General features: G+C 43.8%; 1 protein-coding gene across 1 annotated transcript in view; it reads right to left on the bottom strand.

Moving 5' to 3' along the window:
* LOC134345747 (probable E3 ubiquitin-protein ligase HERC4) overlaps positions 1–14,981 on the bottom strand; it is a 99,453-nt gene that overhangs the window by 21,752 nt on the left and 62,720 nt on the right. Inside the window, exons 17-19 of the mRNA XM_063046909.1 lie at positions 13,089–13,229; positions 10,840–11,006; positions 4,655–4,721 (exon numbers count right to left, since the gene is read on the bottom strand). Of these exons, the coding sequence (XP_062902979.1) occupies positions 4,655–4,721; positions 10,840–11,006; positions 13,089–13,229 (375 nt within the window). The remainder of the gene's footprint in view (positions 1–4,654; positions 4,722–10,839; positions 11,007–13,088; positions 13,230–14,981) is intronic.

Raw genomic sequence — 14,981 nt, 5'->3', positions numbered from 1 at the left:
AGAGACTCATTCCACTGAGATGCAACACAGAGCGTCATAGGAAGTCATTCCTGCCTGTGGCCATCAAACTTTACAACTCCTCCCTTGGAGGGTCAGACACCCTGAGCCAATAGGCTGGTCCTGGATTTATTTCATAATTTACTGGCATAATTTACATATTACTATTTAACTATTTATGGTTTTATTACTATTTATTATTTATGGTGCAACTGCAACGAAAACCAATTTCCCCTGGGATCAATAAATTATGACTATGACTATGACACCATCAACCAGAATCAAATATTCCCTTCAAACAATCTCAGAGAGAGTGCCATTCTTCAGAAAATGAAGCAGCATATGCCTGCCTGCAGCAAATCCCGGACAACGCTGAGGGAGAGGCTGATAATTGGTAAGTCACATATGCACCACACAAAGGTCAGGCAATATCCATTTCCACTTGGAGAACCTAATCAGCTGTCTTTGATGTTTGATAGCATTACCAACTCTGAGTGCCCCAACAACAACAGGCCAATGTTGACCAGAAGTTCTGTTGGACCAGTCACATAAATAGCAAGGCTATAAGAGCAGTTCAGATGCTGGCTCTCCTGCAGTGAGTGACTCACCTTCAGATATCCCCACAATCTACAGGCATGCTGCAGGAACACGATGGGATAGAACACAGAACTCAGAATAGTCCTCCATACTACAGACCCTTTGGCCACGATGTTGTGCTGACTTTTTAACCTACTCTAAGATCAATCTAGCCTTCCCTGCCACATAGCCCTCAGTTTTTCTTTCATCCATGTGCCTATCAAACAGTCTCTTAAATGTCCCTAATTTTGCCTCTATTCCTACCCCTGGCAGTGCGTTCCACACACCTACCACTGTGTGTAAAAAAAAAACTTACCTCTGACACCACCCATACTTTCATCTAATCATCTTAAAACTGTGCCCCCTCCTATTAGCCAATTTCTGCCTTGGGGACAAGTCTCTGGCTGTCCACTTGCCTGGTTGAGTACAATGCCAACAATTCCCAGTGAGCATGATATCAAGGTAGAGCAATGTGCTCAATTGGCTTCCTATCTACCATCCCCAACGTTCAGCCCCTGCACCACTGCGCACAGTGGCTGCTGTGTGCACCGTCTACAAAATACACTGCAGTCGCAGCTACTCACTCAGCACCTCTCAAACCTGTCACCTTTACCCCAGGGGGATCAAGGGCAGTACATCCAGTGAAACTCCACCAACTGCACAGCTCTCTGACATGGACAAATCTGGCTGTCCCTCATGGTCATCGGGTATAAATACTGAATGGAAACTGCACTCCCCTCTCCCCCTGCATAATATCACCATGAGAATACCTTCACCGGAAGGACTGTAATGCTTCAAGAACATTGGAGTATCCTGCATATTTTGGGTTCCCCGTTACAGGAAAGATGTCATTAAGAAGGAAGGGGTTCAAAGAAGAGCTACAAAAATCTTGTCAGGATTTGAGGGCCTGAGTTATAGAGAAAGGTGGGGGCAGGCTAGGACTTTATTTTTTGGAGTACAGGAAACTAAGGGGTGATTTTATAGAGGTGTGTAAGATCATGAGGGGGCATAGAAACAGTGATTGCACACAGTCTTTGTTACAGGGAAAGCAGACATCCCACCTCTCCCGGAAGTTCCGGGAGTCTCCCGCATATTGATAGTGGCTCCCTGATGCCCGCAAATTATATACAATGTCACGGAAATCAACTTTTTTTGAGAGCGAGCGAGTGAGAGAAAGCAAGAGAGAGCACGAGAGCGACCATGAGAAAGCCCGCGTGAGAGAGAGTGAGAGCAAGCGAGAGCGCGCGAGCGAGAGAGCAAGCAAGTGAGAGCACGAGAGAGAGAGAGAGAGTGCGAGAGTGCGCCACGGCAGAGTGTTCCAAAAAAAGAAAATATAAAACGTACGTCACCCCGGCCTACTCTAAAGCGTACTCCGGCCTAATAGGGGTCAAAATAATGACAGTGTTGCTCGCTGCACTGTTTGCAACAGTGACTTTTCTATTGCCCGTGATGGGTTAAGACTGTAAAAGCTGTGTTGAGGTGAGTTTAACAGGTGTCATTCGTTCATTAGCATAGCTAACGTTATACAAACTAGCTGGCTAGCTGCTCAGGAGCTACTCTATTGCAGATATCCCACCTTCCCCAGAAGTTCTGGGAGTCTCCTGCAAATTGATGGTGCTACCTCCCTGAAATGAGTTTTTGCAGGGTGGGATGTCTGGGAAAGGGAACCAGAAATTATGGAGCATAGCTTTACTATGAGAGCTGAAACATTTAAAAGGGACCTCTGAGGTTGGGGATAACCTCTTCAAAGTTCAAAGTTGAGTTTATTGTCATATGCACAAGTGCATGTATGTACAGGCGCAATGAAAAACTTAACTTGCAGCAGCATAACGGACACATGGCATCATTTTAGCAACACTCAGAAGAAAAACATAAATTACAAACAATTTTTACATGGACGGACAAAAGCAATGATGTCCATGTTGAAGGGAAGTAGCTGTTTCTGAACCTGGTGGCATGGCACCGCAGGCATCTCTACTCCAAACAGATGGCACAGCCTGGATGGTGGGGATCTTTGATGGTGGATGTTGCCTTTTTAGCGACAGTACCTTTGACCGCTGGTGGGGAGGAAAATGCCCGTGATGTACTAGGTAGAGTCCACCACCCCCTGAAACTTCATCTACTTTTGATTTGCTGTATCAGACTATGGTGGATCCAGACAGAGTGATTACCACCTATTAGAGTGTTTGGTGACAAGCCAAACCTCCTAACCTCCGAAGAAGGTAAATATGTCTTCCTAACACAGCAGCCTGTATTGTGACAACCACAGACTCTGCTGTGGCAGTTGCGAACCCTCACAGATGGGCCTTGGAATGTGCTAGGCAATCACACTCGTGAGTATGCACGATCCAGTCAATTAGTGCAATTAGTGCTTCATTGTGGTGGTATTTAACTCCCTTCCTCTCATCCCAGTCTTGCCAAAAACTGGCCAAAAGCACAGCAACATTTAATCTCCCTGCTTACCTTCACCCTTGTTCTGGGAACAAAGACTACCATTTCGATTGATGCTGTAAAGCAGCAGTATTTATTTAGAAATCAGTTGTTGCTTCCTAGCTGCAGTGTTGGCATGAGCTTTCATTTTGAGAGCTTTAGTCAACAGCCCTGACGGCTGAGCATTTATTGTTCTTGATTTATTGATGGTCACAGTTCTTATTAAAAGTCAGCGAACTTCAGTGTCTCTCCCTCTGCCCTGGGGACATAACTGCACACTTGGGTGTCATACATCCCAAGGGAATTCCCGACTTAGTAAACCTCTCTGCTGTGTACTTGCTTCCTCTAAGAGCCTTCTGCTTTAACTGGGTTTTTGGTCACAATTTCTGAAATCTTCTTGAGCACTTGGGTCTAATTTTGCTTGATAACCTTGTGCCACTTTACTACATTGACGGTTAGGCAGAGAAGTCTCTGGATTATTGCCACATACAAAACACTGGAGGAATTCAACAGGTCAGGTAGAATCTACGGAGTGAAATGGACTGTCGACATTTTGGGTAGAGATTGTTCATCCAGACTGGATGAAGAATTTCATTTCTTAATGTTAACTATCTATTTCTCTGTGTATATACTGCCTGTTCCAGTGAGTTCCTCCAGCATTTTGTGCAGTGCTCCAGATTCCAGTATCTGCAGACTCTTGTGTCTATCTGGATCTATTAATATCTTGCCAACCTAATTGTAAAACAGTGCATTAATATATGGAAATTACTGTGGCCTAAATTAAGTTTTTATATAGAGACATACATCAGACCACTCTGTATTACATTTTTATAACAATCAGCCCATTGAGTGTCTGCTAGCTCTCACATTACTCAATTTCCCTGCAATTGATTTTCTATGATGCCCATCAATCTCTGCAAGATTCTCCCACTATCCATCTGCACTCAAGAAGTAATTTAATAGCAACCAATTAACCTGCCAACTTTGGAAACAGCGGCAACTGGAGGAAACCCCCACAGTCACAGCAGGAATGTGCAAACCCCACACATAGACAACACTGGAAGTCAGGATTGAACGAGTGTCTCTGGAACTGTGAGACAGTAGCCTACTGCCACACCACTGTTTTGCCCTGTATGACCATCCAGAAATCCATAAAGTAGCTGAGGCAATCAGACATGGGAGCCATTGGATCAAAGTCCAACCCACGCATAGTGAGGCAGAGTGTTTTCAAGAAAAGTATTCAGAGGCCAAAACTCCCGGTTGCTCCAAAAACCCCAGGAATTAAAGGTTCACCTCTGGACACAACCAGCAAAACCTGCGAGAAAAATGTATCCTTTCAATACTTCTGTTGATGATTAATAAAAATGTTTCAATGGGAATAAAGAATTAACTGTCTGCAATTAGGTGGTTGGGAATAGGGGCTTGTAGAAATACTACAAGGGTTGACGATGCAGTTGGCCCTGACCGTGGCTTAGATTGTGGAACACTGTACAGTTGCTCACATATCTCCGCTTGGGCATAATGACATCCCAGCATTAATGTCCAAAACAGCTGAACACCAAATTAGCTGGTGCTTGATTATTAGGGGCTTGGCTTAGAGAAGGAGGACAAAAGTCAGAACAAGAAATAACAAAAAGCAAGTGTAACCTACCGTGAAATTTAGGCCAAATGTTTCCTCAATGTCATCGCCTTCATAATTGAGAAGTTCCTGAAGATTTCTGAAGAGAAAATTGGAGGCACGTTATTGACCAACTGCTGTCCGAAACACCACTGAGACAAACTTGTGCTTATAAGTCACAGATATCTTCATTAGTCCTGACTTTGTTGTTCCACCATAGATATTCTCTCTTCTCCTCTCTCCTGTCAGGCAGGAGGTACAAAGCCTGAAAGCACGTACCACAAGTCTCAAGAAAAGCTTCTACTCCACTATTATAAGACTTGAATGGCCTCACATATGGTCAAGATGAACCCTTGGTCTTCCAGTCTACCACCAGGCTCTTGCACTTTATATGTTGACCTGAACTGCACTTTCTCTCTATATGCAGAGATTTCAGATGATCATTTTGCTTCATTCTTTTACCTCAGGCAGAGGTATTTTACACAGAAGCCTTCCTCTCAGGGTTATGCTGAAAGCACTTACCACCAGATTCAAGGATAGCTTCTCACCCACTGTTATCAGACTCTGGAATGGACCTCTCACATGCAAAAAGATGAATCCTTGATCTCACAATCTACCTCATCATGGCTTTTGGACCTCATCTGTCTGCCTGCACCTTCCTTTTCTCTGTAACTGCAACACTATGTCGTGCATTCTGTTTTCTTGATGCAGTCATGTATGGAATGATCTGTCTAGATGGAATGCAAACAAAAGTTTTTCGCTGTAGCTTGGTACGTGTGACAAAAATAATAAAACCAACCAAAAGGACGATCACCATAGAGGAAGGCTCTAACTTTCAGCTTTAAAACCGTGAAATTGATGGAAGTATGAATATATTGAACAACTCCCTGCCACTCAGAGTTCTGGGAACATTCAATCCCTGATCAATCAATTTCCATGTTGCCAGTAATAAGCCAGCTGACCCGTGAAAGAATGGTGTATCCACCTGGTCAACAAGTCTACTATAGAATATAAATAATAATAATAATATCGTCCCGCACCTCACTGGCATATCTGGCAGGAACCTCGCTCTCTAGTGTTTATCTGTTTTATGAGGCTGAGTTGCTAGCTTGATGTTCAACCCAGCGTGGATGAAGAGTGTGCAAGGAGCCGGCCAGATGCGAACCTTGCCCCAAAGTCCAGTGCAGATGCCACTACACCACCGGCTGGCTATAGAATATAAATAGCCTCTAGTTAATGCAACTATGGCAATGATACCAGAGAACAGCAGTCAGCAAATGAGCTGCAATGTTGGTCATCTTCTTGTGGATTTAAAATTGAAGAATTCAAAAGCCCAGAGGTAGAAATTTGTTAAACTCCAAGGACTACAAGGACAACTGAGCCAAATGAAAGGCTCCATAAGGGTAGCACAGTAGCATAGCGGTTAGTGTGAGCTACTACAGCTCCAGTAATCATCAATTAGGGTTCAATTCCCACCACTATCTGTAAGGAGTTTCTATCTGTGTGGGTTTCCTGTGGATGCTTTAGTTTCCTCCCACAATTCAAAGATGTATGGTTAGGGTTAGGGTTAGTACCCTCGGCTGTTAGGCTCCAAAATGAGTCAACCTATAGCTGGGGAAGTGATGACCCCCCCCCCGCAAGACTGCTTGAGATAACTTATTTTTTATTCTTTCTTACTACTCTTCTAATATTCGTATATCTGTGCACTTATAATGCTACTGTGACACTGTAATTTTCTTTGGGATCAATAAAGTATCTACTTCTCTATCTAGTAAGTTGTGGCCATGGTATGTTGGCACCAGAAGTGTGGCACCACTTGCAGGCTGTCCAGCTTAATCCTCGCTGATCTGATTTGATGCATCTCATGGTAAGTTTCAATCTATGTACACGTGACAAATAAATCTGATCTTTATTTGTGCAAGGGCAGCTCCTTGCACGCTTTCCATGTGTTGCGTTTAGCATCGAGCTAGCAACTCGGCCTCGTAAAAAATAGACAAATGCAAGGTTGCTGCTCAGTGTACCACAAGATGCAGAGAGGAACAATAATGATCGACAAACCAGAGTTAATCACCTCAGTCATCCCACTACAAGAGTTAATGAAACATCTAAGGTTCACATGGCTTCCCATCTACCTTGGTTGATTGACCCCTCAGTCACTTTTCTGCCATTTCTGTTCTTACCCTCCCCTTGCCCCAAGAAAGAGGGATGAGAACCCCTCCACCCAGCATTTTGTTAGCAACTGTGCAGTAGCTGGAGAACAAAACTGAGCACCTTGAAGGCAAGATTACTGTGTCAGAGAGAAATAAGAGATTGTTGTGTTCTATGTTTGAATGAGATGTGGCTTAATCCCAGCATGCCAGATATGGTGATCAGACTCATAGGCTTCTCAATTCAAAGGATGGACTGAACCGCTGATTAGGAAAAGGCAAAAGATGGAGATGTATGCTTCATGATGAACTCTCGGTGGTGCTTTGATGTGGCTGTGTTGTTGAACTCGTGTTCCCCCAACCTTGAGCACCTAATGGTCAAATGCCATCCATTTTATTTACCTAGGGAGTTTTCCTTCAGAATCTTGTCTGCAGTTTACATACCACCAGTGGGTGACTATAATCATACACTTGAGATACTGCATGATACTGTTGCCAAACAAGAAACAGTCCATCCCGATGCATCTCAAATCATAGTTGGGGACTTCAACCAGGCTAGTTTGAAGAAAACCCTGCTCAATTGCCATCAGTATATAACCTGCAGCACCAGAGATCTCAACACGGTATCCAGTGTACCAAGATAATGAATGCCTACTGCTCCATGCCCAGACCACATTTCAGGAAATCTGATCACTTGGCTGTCCTTCTGCCTACACATAGGCAGAGGCTAAAGAGCCAAGCTCCAGAGATTAGGACAACAAAGAGGTGGTCAAGGGAGGCGGAGGAGCAGCTATAGGATTGCTTCAAGTCAGTGGACTGGGTTATGTTCAAAGTCTCATCTGTGGATCTGAATGAACACACCATAGTTGTCACCGAGTTTATTGAAACACTTGTAGATGAGTCTGTCCCCACAAAATCATTCAGAGTCTTCCTCAACCAGAAGCCCTGGATGAACCACGAGATCCACAATCTGCTGAGGGCCAGATCAGAGGCATTCAAGTCTGTACGATCTTCAGAAAGCCATCTCACCGGCAAACTGGCATTTCCAGATTAAGCCTGAATCAACGAAAGATGCACCACAGTTGTGGCAGGTCGTGAATACTATCACCTCTCATAAAGTTAAATCAAGCAACATAGCTAACAACAGGGCTTCGCTTCCAGATGAGCTCAATGCTTTCTATACACGCTTTGACTGTCAAAATGTGGAACTGCCACAACCCCAGATGATCCTGTGATTTCAGTCTCTGAGGCCAACTTGCAAACAGGCTTCAGGAGGGTGAACCCATAAAAAACGTCTGGCCCAGATGGGGTACTTGGCTGAGTACTAAAGAGCTGTGCTGATCAACTAACTGGTGTGTTCACTGAGATCTTCAACCCCTCACTTTGGCAGCCTGAGGTACTCACTCACCCGTTTCAAGCAGGCTTCAATTATACCAGTGCCTAAGAAGAACATGCTAACTTGTCTCGATGACGATCATTCAGTAGCCCTTACATCCACAGTGATGAAGTGTTTTGTAAGGTGGATGATGAAACATATCAACTCCTGCCTGGGAAGCAACTTGGATCTGCTCCAATTTGCCTACTGGAGCAACAGGTCAACCGCAGATCCCAGATACCATCTCAATGGCTCTTCACTCAACTCTGGAACATCTGAACATACATAAGGATGCTCTTTATTGACTACAGCTTGGCATTCATTACCATCATCCCCTCTAAACTAATCAATACATTCCAAGACCTTCATCTCAATATCTCCCTGTGCAATTACATCCTCAATTTCCTCTCTTGCTGACCCCAGTCAGTGCAGATTGGCAACAATATCTCCTCCATGATCTCCATCAGCACCACAAGGCTGTCTGCTTATTTCCCTTCTCTACCTCCAACCACTGTGTGGCTAAGCACAGCTCCAATGCCATATTCAAGTTTACTAATGCCACCACTGTTGTAAACCAAATCAAAGATGGTGAAGAATTAGCATATAGGAGAGAGACTGAAAATCTGGCTGGATGGTGCCACAATAACAACCTCTCACTCAATGTCATCAAGAGAAAACCCGAGTAGTCCTCATCAGCGGATCAGAGGTGGAGCGGGTCAGCAACTCTAAATTCCTTGGTGTTATTCTTTCTGCGGGCCTGTCCTGGACCCAGCACATGTGCAATCATGGAGAAAGCACAGCAGCACCTCTACTTCCTTAGGGGTTTGCTACATTCAGCATGACATCTAAAACTTTGACAAACTTCTATAAATGTGTAGTGGGGAGCATAATGACTGGCTGCATTACAACCTAATATGGAAACACCAATGACCTTGAATGAAAAATCCTACAAATGTAGTGGATACAACCCTGTCCATTGAGGGTGAAGCCCTCCCCACCACTGAACAGATCTACATGAAGCATTGTCACAGGAAAGTAGCACCCATCGCCAGGGACCCCCACCACCCAGGACATGCTCTCTTCTCACGGTTTCCATGAGGAAGAAGGAACAGGAGCCTCAGTACTCACACCACCATGTTCAGGAACAGTTATTACCCCTCAGCCATCAGGCTCCTGAAAAAAGGTGATTAGCTTCACTCAACTTAACTTGCCCCATTATTGAACTGTTCCCATAACCTATGGACTTACTTTCAGGGACTCTTCATCTCATGTCCTTGATATTTATTGCTTAATTATTATTATTATTTCTTTCTTTTTGTACTTGCACAGTTTGTTGTTTTTTGCACACTGGTGCGGTCTTTCATTAATTCTATTATAATTATAATTCTATTATGGCTTCATTGAGTATGCCTGCAAGAAAATGAATCTCGGGGTTGTATATGGTGACATATATGTACTTTGATAATAAATTTACTTTGAACAAAACAGCGAGAGTTCCCTTGGTTCGTATCTTTCACCCTAACATTCAACACATTATCTACTAAGTTACATTGGACTCCCACCACCAATTAGATTTTCCCTCCACAACACTATCTGCTTTCCATAGGGACCATTCTCTCTGTGACTCTCTGGTTCGCTAATCCCCACCCTCATCACCCGTCTCCTGGCACTTTCCCCTGCAACTGTAGAAGGTAAAACACTTGGCCTTACACACCCACCTTCACCAACATCCAGGGGCTTAAACAGCTCCTACAGGTGAGGGAGAGGTTCACATGTACCTCCTTCAAACTCATTTACTTCATTTGGTGCCCTTAGCTGGCTTCCTCTATATCCGGGGCTCCCAACTTTTTTATGCCATGGGCCAATGCCATTAAGTAAGGGGACCATAGACCCCAGTTTGGGAACTCCTGCTCTATATTGATAAGGCCAAGTGTAGGCTAGGTTGACCATTTTGTGTAACACTCCACATTCTGTCTGGAATGACTAGCTTGAGTTCCCAGTTGTGAACCATTTTAACTCTCCTCCCTATACCCACACTGATCTGCCCGTCCTTGGCCTTCTCCACTGCCAAGATGAGGCCAAACACAAATTTGAAAAACAAAGCCTCATATTCCATCCCGGTACTCTACAACCCAAAATTATGAGCACTAAATTTTTCAAATTCAAGTAATCCACACCCCTCATGCTCCTTCCCCTCTCTTCTGCACCAGGCTTCCTCAGCTGCTTTTTCCAAATAGCCACTCCCATCTCCCGTTTCCCTGTCACCCACTTTCACTCCCCTGTCTCACCTGGTTCCATCTGCCTATTACCCACATGCTCTATCTCCTCCACCACTGGTTCCATCTGCCCATGACCCCTCCCTTATCTAGTTCTAATTACCACTCTTTTTACTTATCATTCTTCTCGATTCCAGCATCTCCAGCCTCTCTACCTCCACTCTCTTCTCCTCCAGCTGGCTCCACCCATCCATAATCTCCCTGCTAACCTGATTCTGACTATCACTTACCAGTTCCCACCTCACTCTTCTCTTTCACCCTTTTATACCAGCCCTCACTCCCGTATGTTCTCATTCAGGGTCTCAACCTGAAACACTGACCAGCCTCTGCATGACCCACAGAGTTTTTCCAGCAGTTTGTTAGATGTTCCAGATCCCACCCACTGCAGTCCCTAATGCCCTCCACCTACGGTTCACTTACCGGCCTAGTGTTGGTGAGAGTTCCTTCAGGTCATCGAGAGTTGGCCGCTCGTGGTGCAGTTTCTTGTACAGGGCCAATGGGAAGTGAAAGTCTGCCACAAAGCCATTGTACAGAGCGAGCCAACAGAGAATTCCCAGCAGCCGGAAGACATCCTTGATTTCTGGGTCCTGTGTATTGAAAGTGGCATCATAAATCTTCCACGTGAAGTTTGAAGTCAATGATACCATCAGCCATATGGGAAATGGAAAGGACAATCCTTTATTCAAAGCTGATGATCTAACCACATGCCTTGGTTCCATTATCATTTATACCCTCATCGTTCATTGATCTCACATTAAAATCAGCTTGTAATCTGAGCTGTTGCCTTCTGAACTAATTTCATGCTTACCTAGTTAGGGTTTCCAACGGCTCACAACTGCCTTTGATTGAGCAGAGCAAGGCCTCAGTTTAGCCAGCTCTCAAACCTTTCGAATTTCCGAATGGAGCTTAAATTAGGAAATATATAAAAGCTATACTGACGAACAAATGAATATTAATAATGAACAGCTAAAACATACAAGAGAATTCAAGAGAAATCTTCAGCAACACACAAGGTATTTAATTGCTAAACTAAGATTTATACCAAAGAATATTTAAGATTAATAGGGTACCTTTTGCAACACACAGAATGCTGAAGGAACTCAACATATCAGGCAAGATCTGAGGAGGGAAATGCATGTTTTGGTTTGAGACCTTCATCAATAATGGAAAGAAAGAGAGGAGATAGCCAGTATAAAGAGGTGGGGGGAAGGAGCAGAGCAAGAGCTGGCAGGTGATAGGTGGACCCAGGTGGGAAGGAGATGATAGGTGGGTGAAGGAGGACTGGGAGAATGGGAACGAAGTGAGAGACAGAGAGGGAATAGGTGGAAGTGACAATGGGCTGAAGGAGATGGAATCTGACAGTTGAGGACAAAGGACCACGGATTAGTGGAGGGAGGAAAGGAGAGGAACCACAGGGAGTAACAAGTGGGCGATGGGAAGATTGAGAGGGTGGAGGAGGGGAAAGAGAATGAGTGAGAGGTTGATGGGACAAGGAGGGGAAAAAAGAACATTGGCAAGAGGATACAGTATCAGAAATTGAGAACTTAAAGCTCGTGCCATCAGGTTAGAGACTAACAAGGTGAAATATGAAGTGGTGTTCCTCTAATCTGTCTCTCACATCAATTTGGCAGTAGAGGAGGCCGTAGATAGACATATTGGTGTGGGCTATTATAACAGATGGAGCAAAGGTTCTCAAATTTATAAATATATAATTCTTTCTATTCCATGAGAGACATTCTGTAGGATAACCCTGATTTTCTGTTACAGGCTATTTATTGTAATTTAGGGCACAGCTTTCCATAATCTCTCCTATTTGGACGATCTTTTGTTAAGTTAATTCTTACTCTGCCCTACCTGGGGTACTGATTTCACTTTGACTGCTCATTGGTTACATCAAAATGCTTCAATCAATCAATTAATCCTATTTATTCCAGGGGATGCAAGCCTAGTTTATAAAAACAGGTAGCACTGAATTACTTGGACTTGTTTAATAAAAACAGACTTCACTTTAAACTCCATTTACAAGAAGCATTGGCACGAGAAAGGCCATCATCAAGGTCACCCACCATCCAGGCCATGCTCTCTTCTCACTGCTGCCATTGGGCAGGCAGTACATGAGTCTTAGGTCCCACACCACCAAGTTAAGGAACAGATGTTACTCCACAACCATCAGACTCCTGAATCAGTGTGGACAATTTTACTCACCTGAACACTGAACTGATTCCACAACCTACAGACTCACCTTCAAGACCTCTACAAGTCATGCTCTCCATATTAATTATTTATTTATTACTTGCGCGATTTTATTTCCTGTTGCATATTGGTTCTTTGTTGGTCTTTGATTATGTATAGATTTTCATAAATTCTATAGTATTTCTTTAGTTTCCTGTAAATGCCTGAAAGAAAGTTAATCTCCCTGTAGTATATGGTGATATACTATATACGTAGTTTGATAATGCACCTACTTTGATATTGTTATCTCCCTCACTCACATCCCATATTATTCACTTTATTTCTTCCCAGCACCTTCTCGTTCCCCTCCTGGCTCCCTCATGTTTATCCAGATCCCTTCTAGTGCGCTGTTGGAGGGACAGGAGGAATGTGGCACCGTCAGAGGGGTGCTACTGAGCAAACTCAGCAGTACTGAGGGAGTGCTGCACGACACCTACCCATTCCAGGAACCAAAGGAGTCTGGATTCTTCATATTGCTTGAAAATCATTGGTTGATTGTATAACTCTTTGGTAATAAGAGAGAAGAACTCCTGTGAAAGTCCACCTTGATCAATACCTGGCTCTCCTTCAAAGATGACCTAAAATAGTTGGGATGAATGTTGCAGAATTAAAAATAAAAAAAATCTTAATTTTCCATTCAGATTTTCAGCTTCCCAATTTTCCCCTCTTTACAAAATATTCAAGATTCAAGATTGATTAATGTCAATTCCTGTACACAAGTGTAAAGGAGAATGAAATCATTGTTGCTCTAGATCCAATGCAGCACAGAAAAAATACAAAAAAGGTAAAGAATAATGAACACAATAAATATACAGTAAATACATAAGATAACTTATATGCATACATACATTGATTGTATGTCCATAGAGTGATGCTAGGTACTTCAGTGTCTGTACATAACATTACTGATGGGAATGAAAAATAGTGATGATTGGGGTTAATGGGTGGAGGTGTTGATCAGCCTTACTGCTTGGGGAAAGTACCTGTTTTGAGTCTACTGGTCCTGGTGTGGATGTTATATGGGTGGAAGTGGGACAAACAGTCCATAAGTAGAGTGGGTGGGATCCTCACACTACTACCGGCCCTTTTCCAGTACCTTTCTGTATTTATGTCACTGATGGTGTGTAGGTTGATGCCAGAGATGCACTGGGCAACTTTGATTACTTGTAGAGCCTTCCTGTCCGTTGTAGTGCACATTCTGTATCATGCAGCACGTTAGGATGCTCTCTACTGTGCGTCTGCAGAATGATGTGGGTACGGATGTGCAAAGTCCAGCTCCCTTCAGCCTTCTCAGACAGTAGAGGTGTTGGTGAACTTTCCTGAATGGGCAGAATCATTCTGAAACCATGAGAGGTAGTGTGTAATATGCACTCCCAGGAGTTTGAAACTGTTATTCCACTGCTGTAGCACTAATTTAAAGGAAGATGTGAGTGGTGCAAGTTCTCCTCAAATCGGTGACTATCTCCTTCATCTTGCTGATATTAAGGAAGAGGTTATTTGCCTGTCAACAGGCCTCAAGGCTCTCCACCTCTTCTCGGCAGGCTGTCTCATCGTTAATGGTGATGAGCTCCTCCACTGCTGTGACATCAATTAACTGACAATGTGATTACTCGGGCGTTTGGCAGCGCATTCTTGTGTGAGCAGAGCGTACATCAATGGGCTCAGCACACAGCCCTGAGGGGCACCAGTGTTGAGGATGATGGGTAGGGAGGAACTTTTGTGCATCCTGACTAGTTAGTAAGGAAGTGCAACACCAAATTGCACAGCGGTGTATTTGGACTATAAGACAGTATGTCATAGGAGCACAATTAGGTCATTCAGACCATCGAATCTGTTCTGCCATTTCATCATAACTGATCCAGTTCTCTGTCAACTCCATTCTCCTACCTTCTCAAGAACCTATCAACCTCTGCCTTAAATACACCCAATGACCTGGCCTCCACAGCCACCTGTGGTAAGAAATTCCAGATTCACTACCCTATGGCTAAAGAAATTCTCCCTCTTCTCCATTCTAAATGGACGTCCCTCTATTCTGAGGTTGTGCCATCTGGTCAGAGACTCCACAACTATAGGAAATACTCTCTCCACTGTCACTCTATCTAGACCTTTCAACTTCCATAGGTTTCGATAAGATCCCCCCTCTCCTCTAAATTCCAGTGAGTACAGGCCCAGAGCCATCAAATGCTTTTCATATGATAAGCCTTTCATTCCTGGAATCATTTTGGTGAAACCTCCTTTGAGCCCTCTCCAATGTCAGCTCATTCTTTCATAGATATGGGGCCCAAAATTACCCACAATACCCCAATTGAGACCTTATCAATGCCTTTTAA

The sequence above is a fragment of the Mobula hypostoma genome, chromosome 4 (genome assembly GCF_963921235.1).
Source record: "Mobula hypostoma chromosome 4, sMobHyp1.1, whole genome shotgun sequence".
NCBI lineage: Eukaryota > Metazoa > Chordata > Chondrichthyes > Myliobatiformes > Myliobatidae > Mobula > Mobula hypostoma.
Note: the sequence above shows the minus strand (reverse complement) of the source record. Positions and strands in the feature narration are given on the sequence as shown.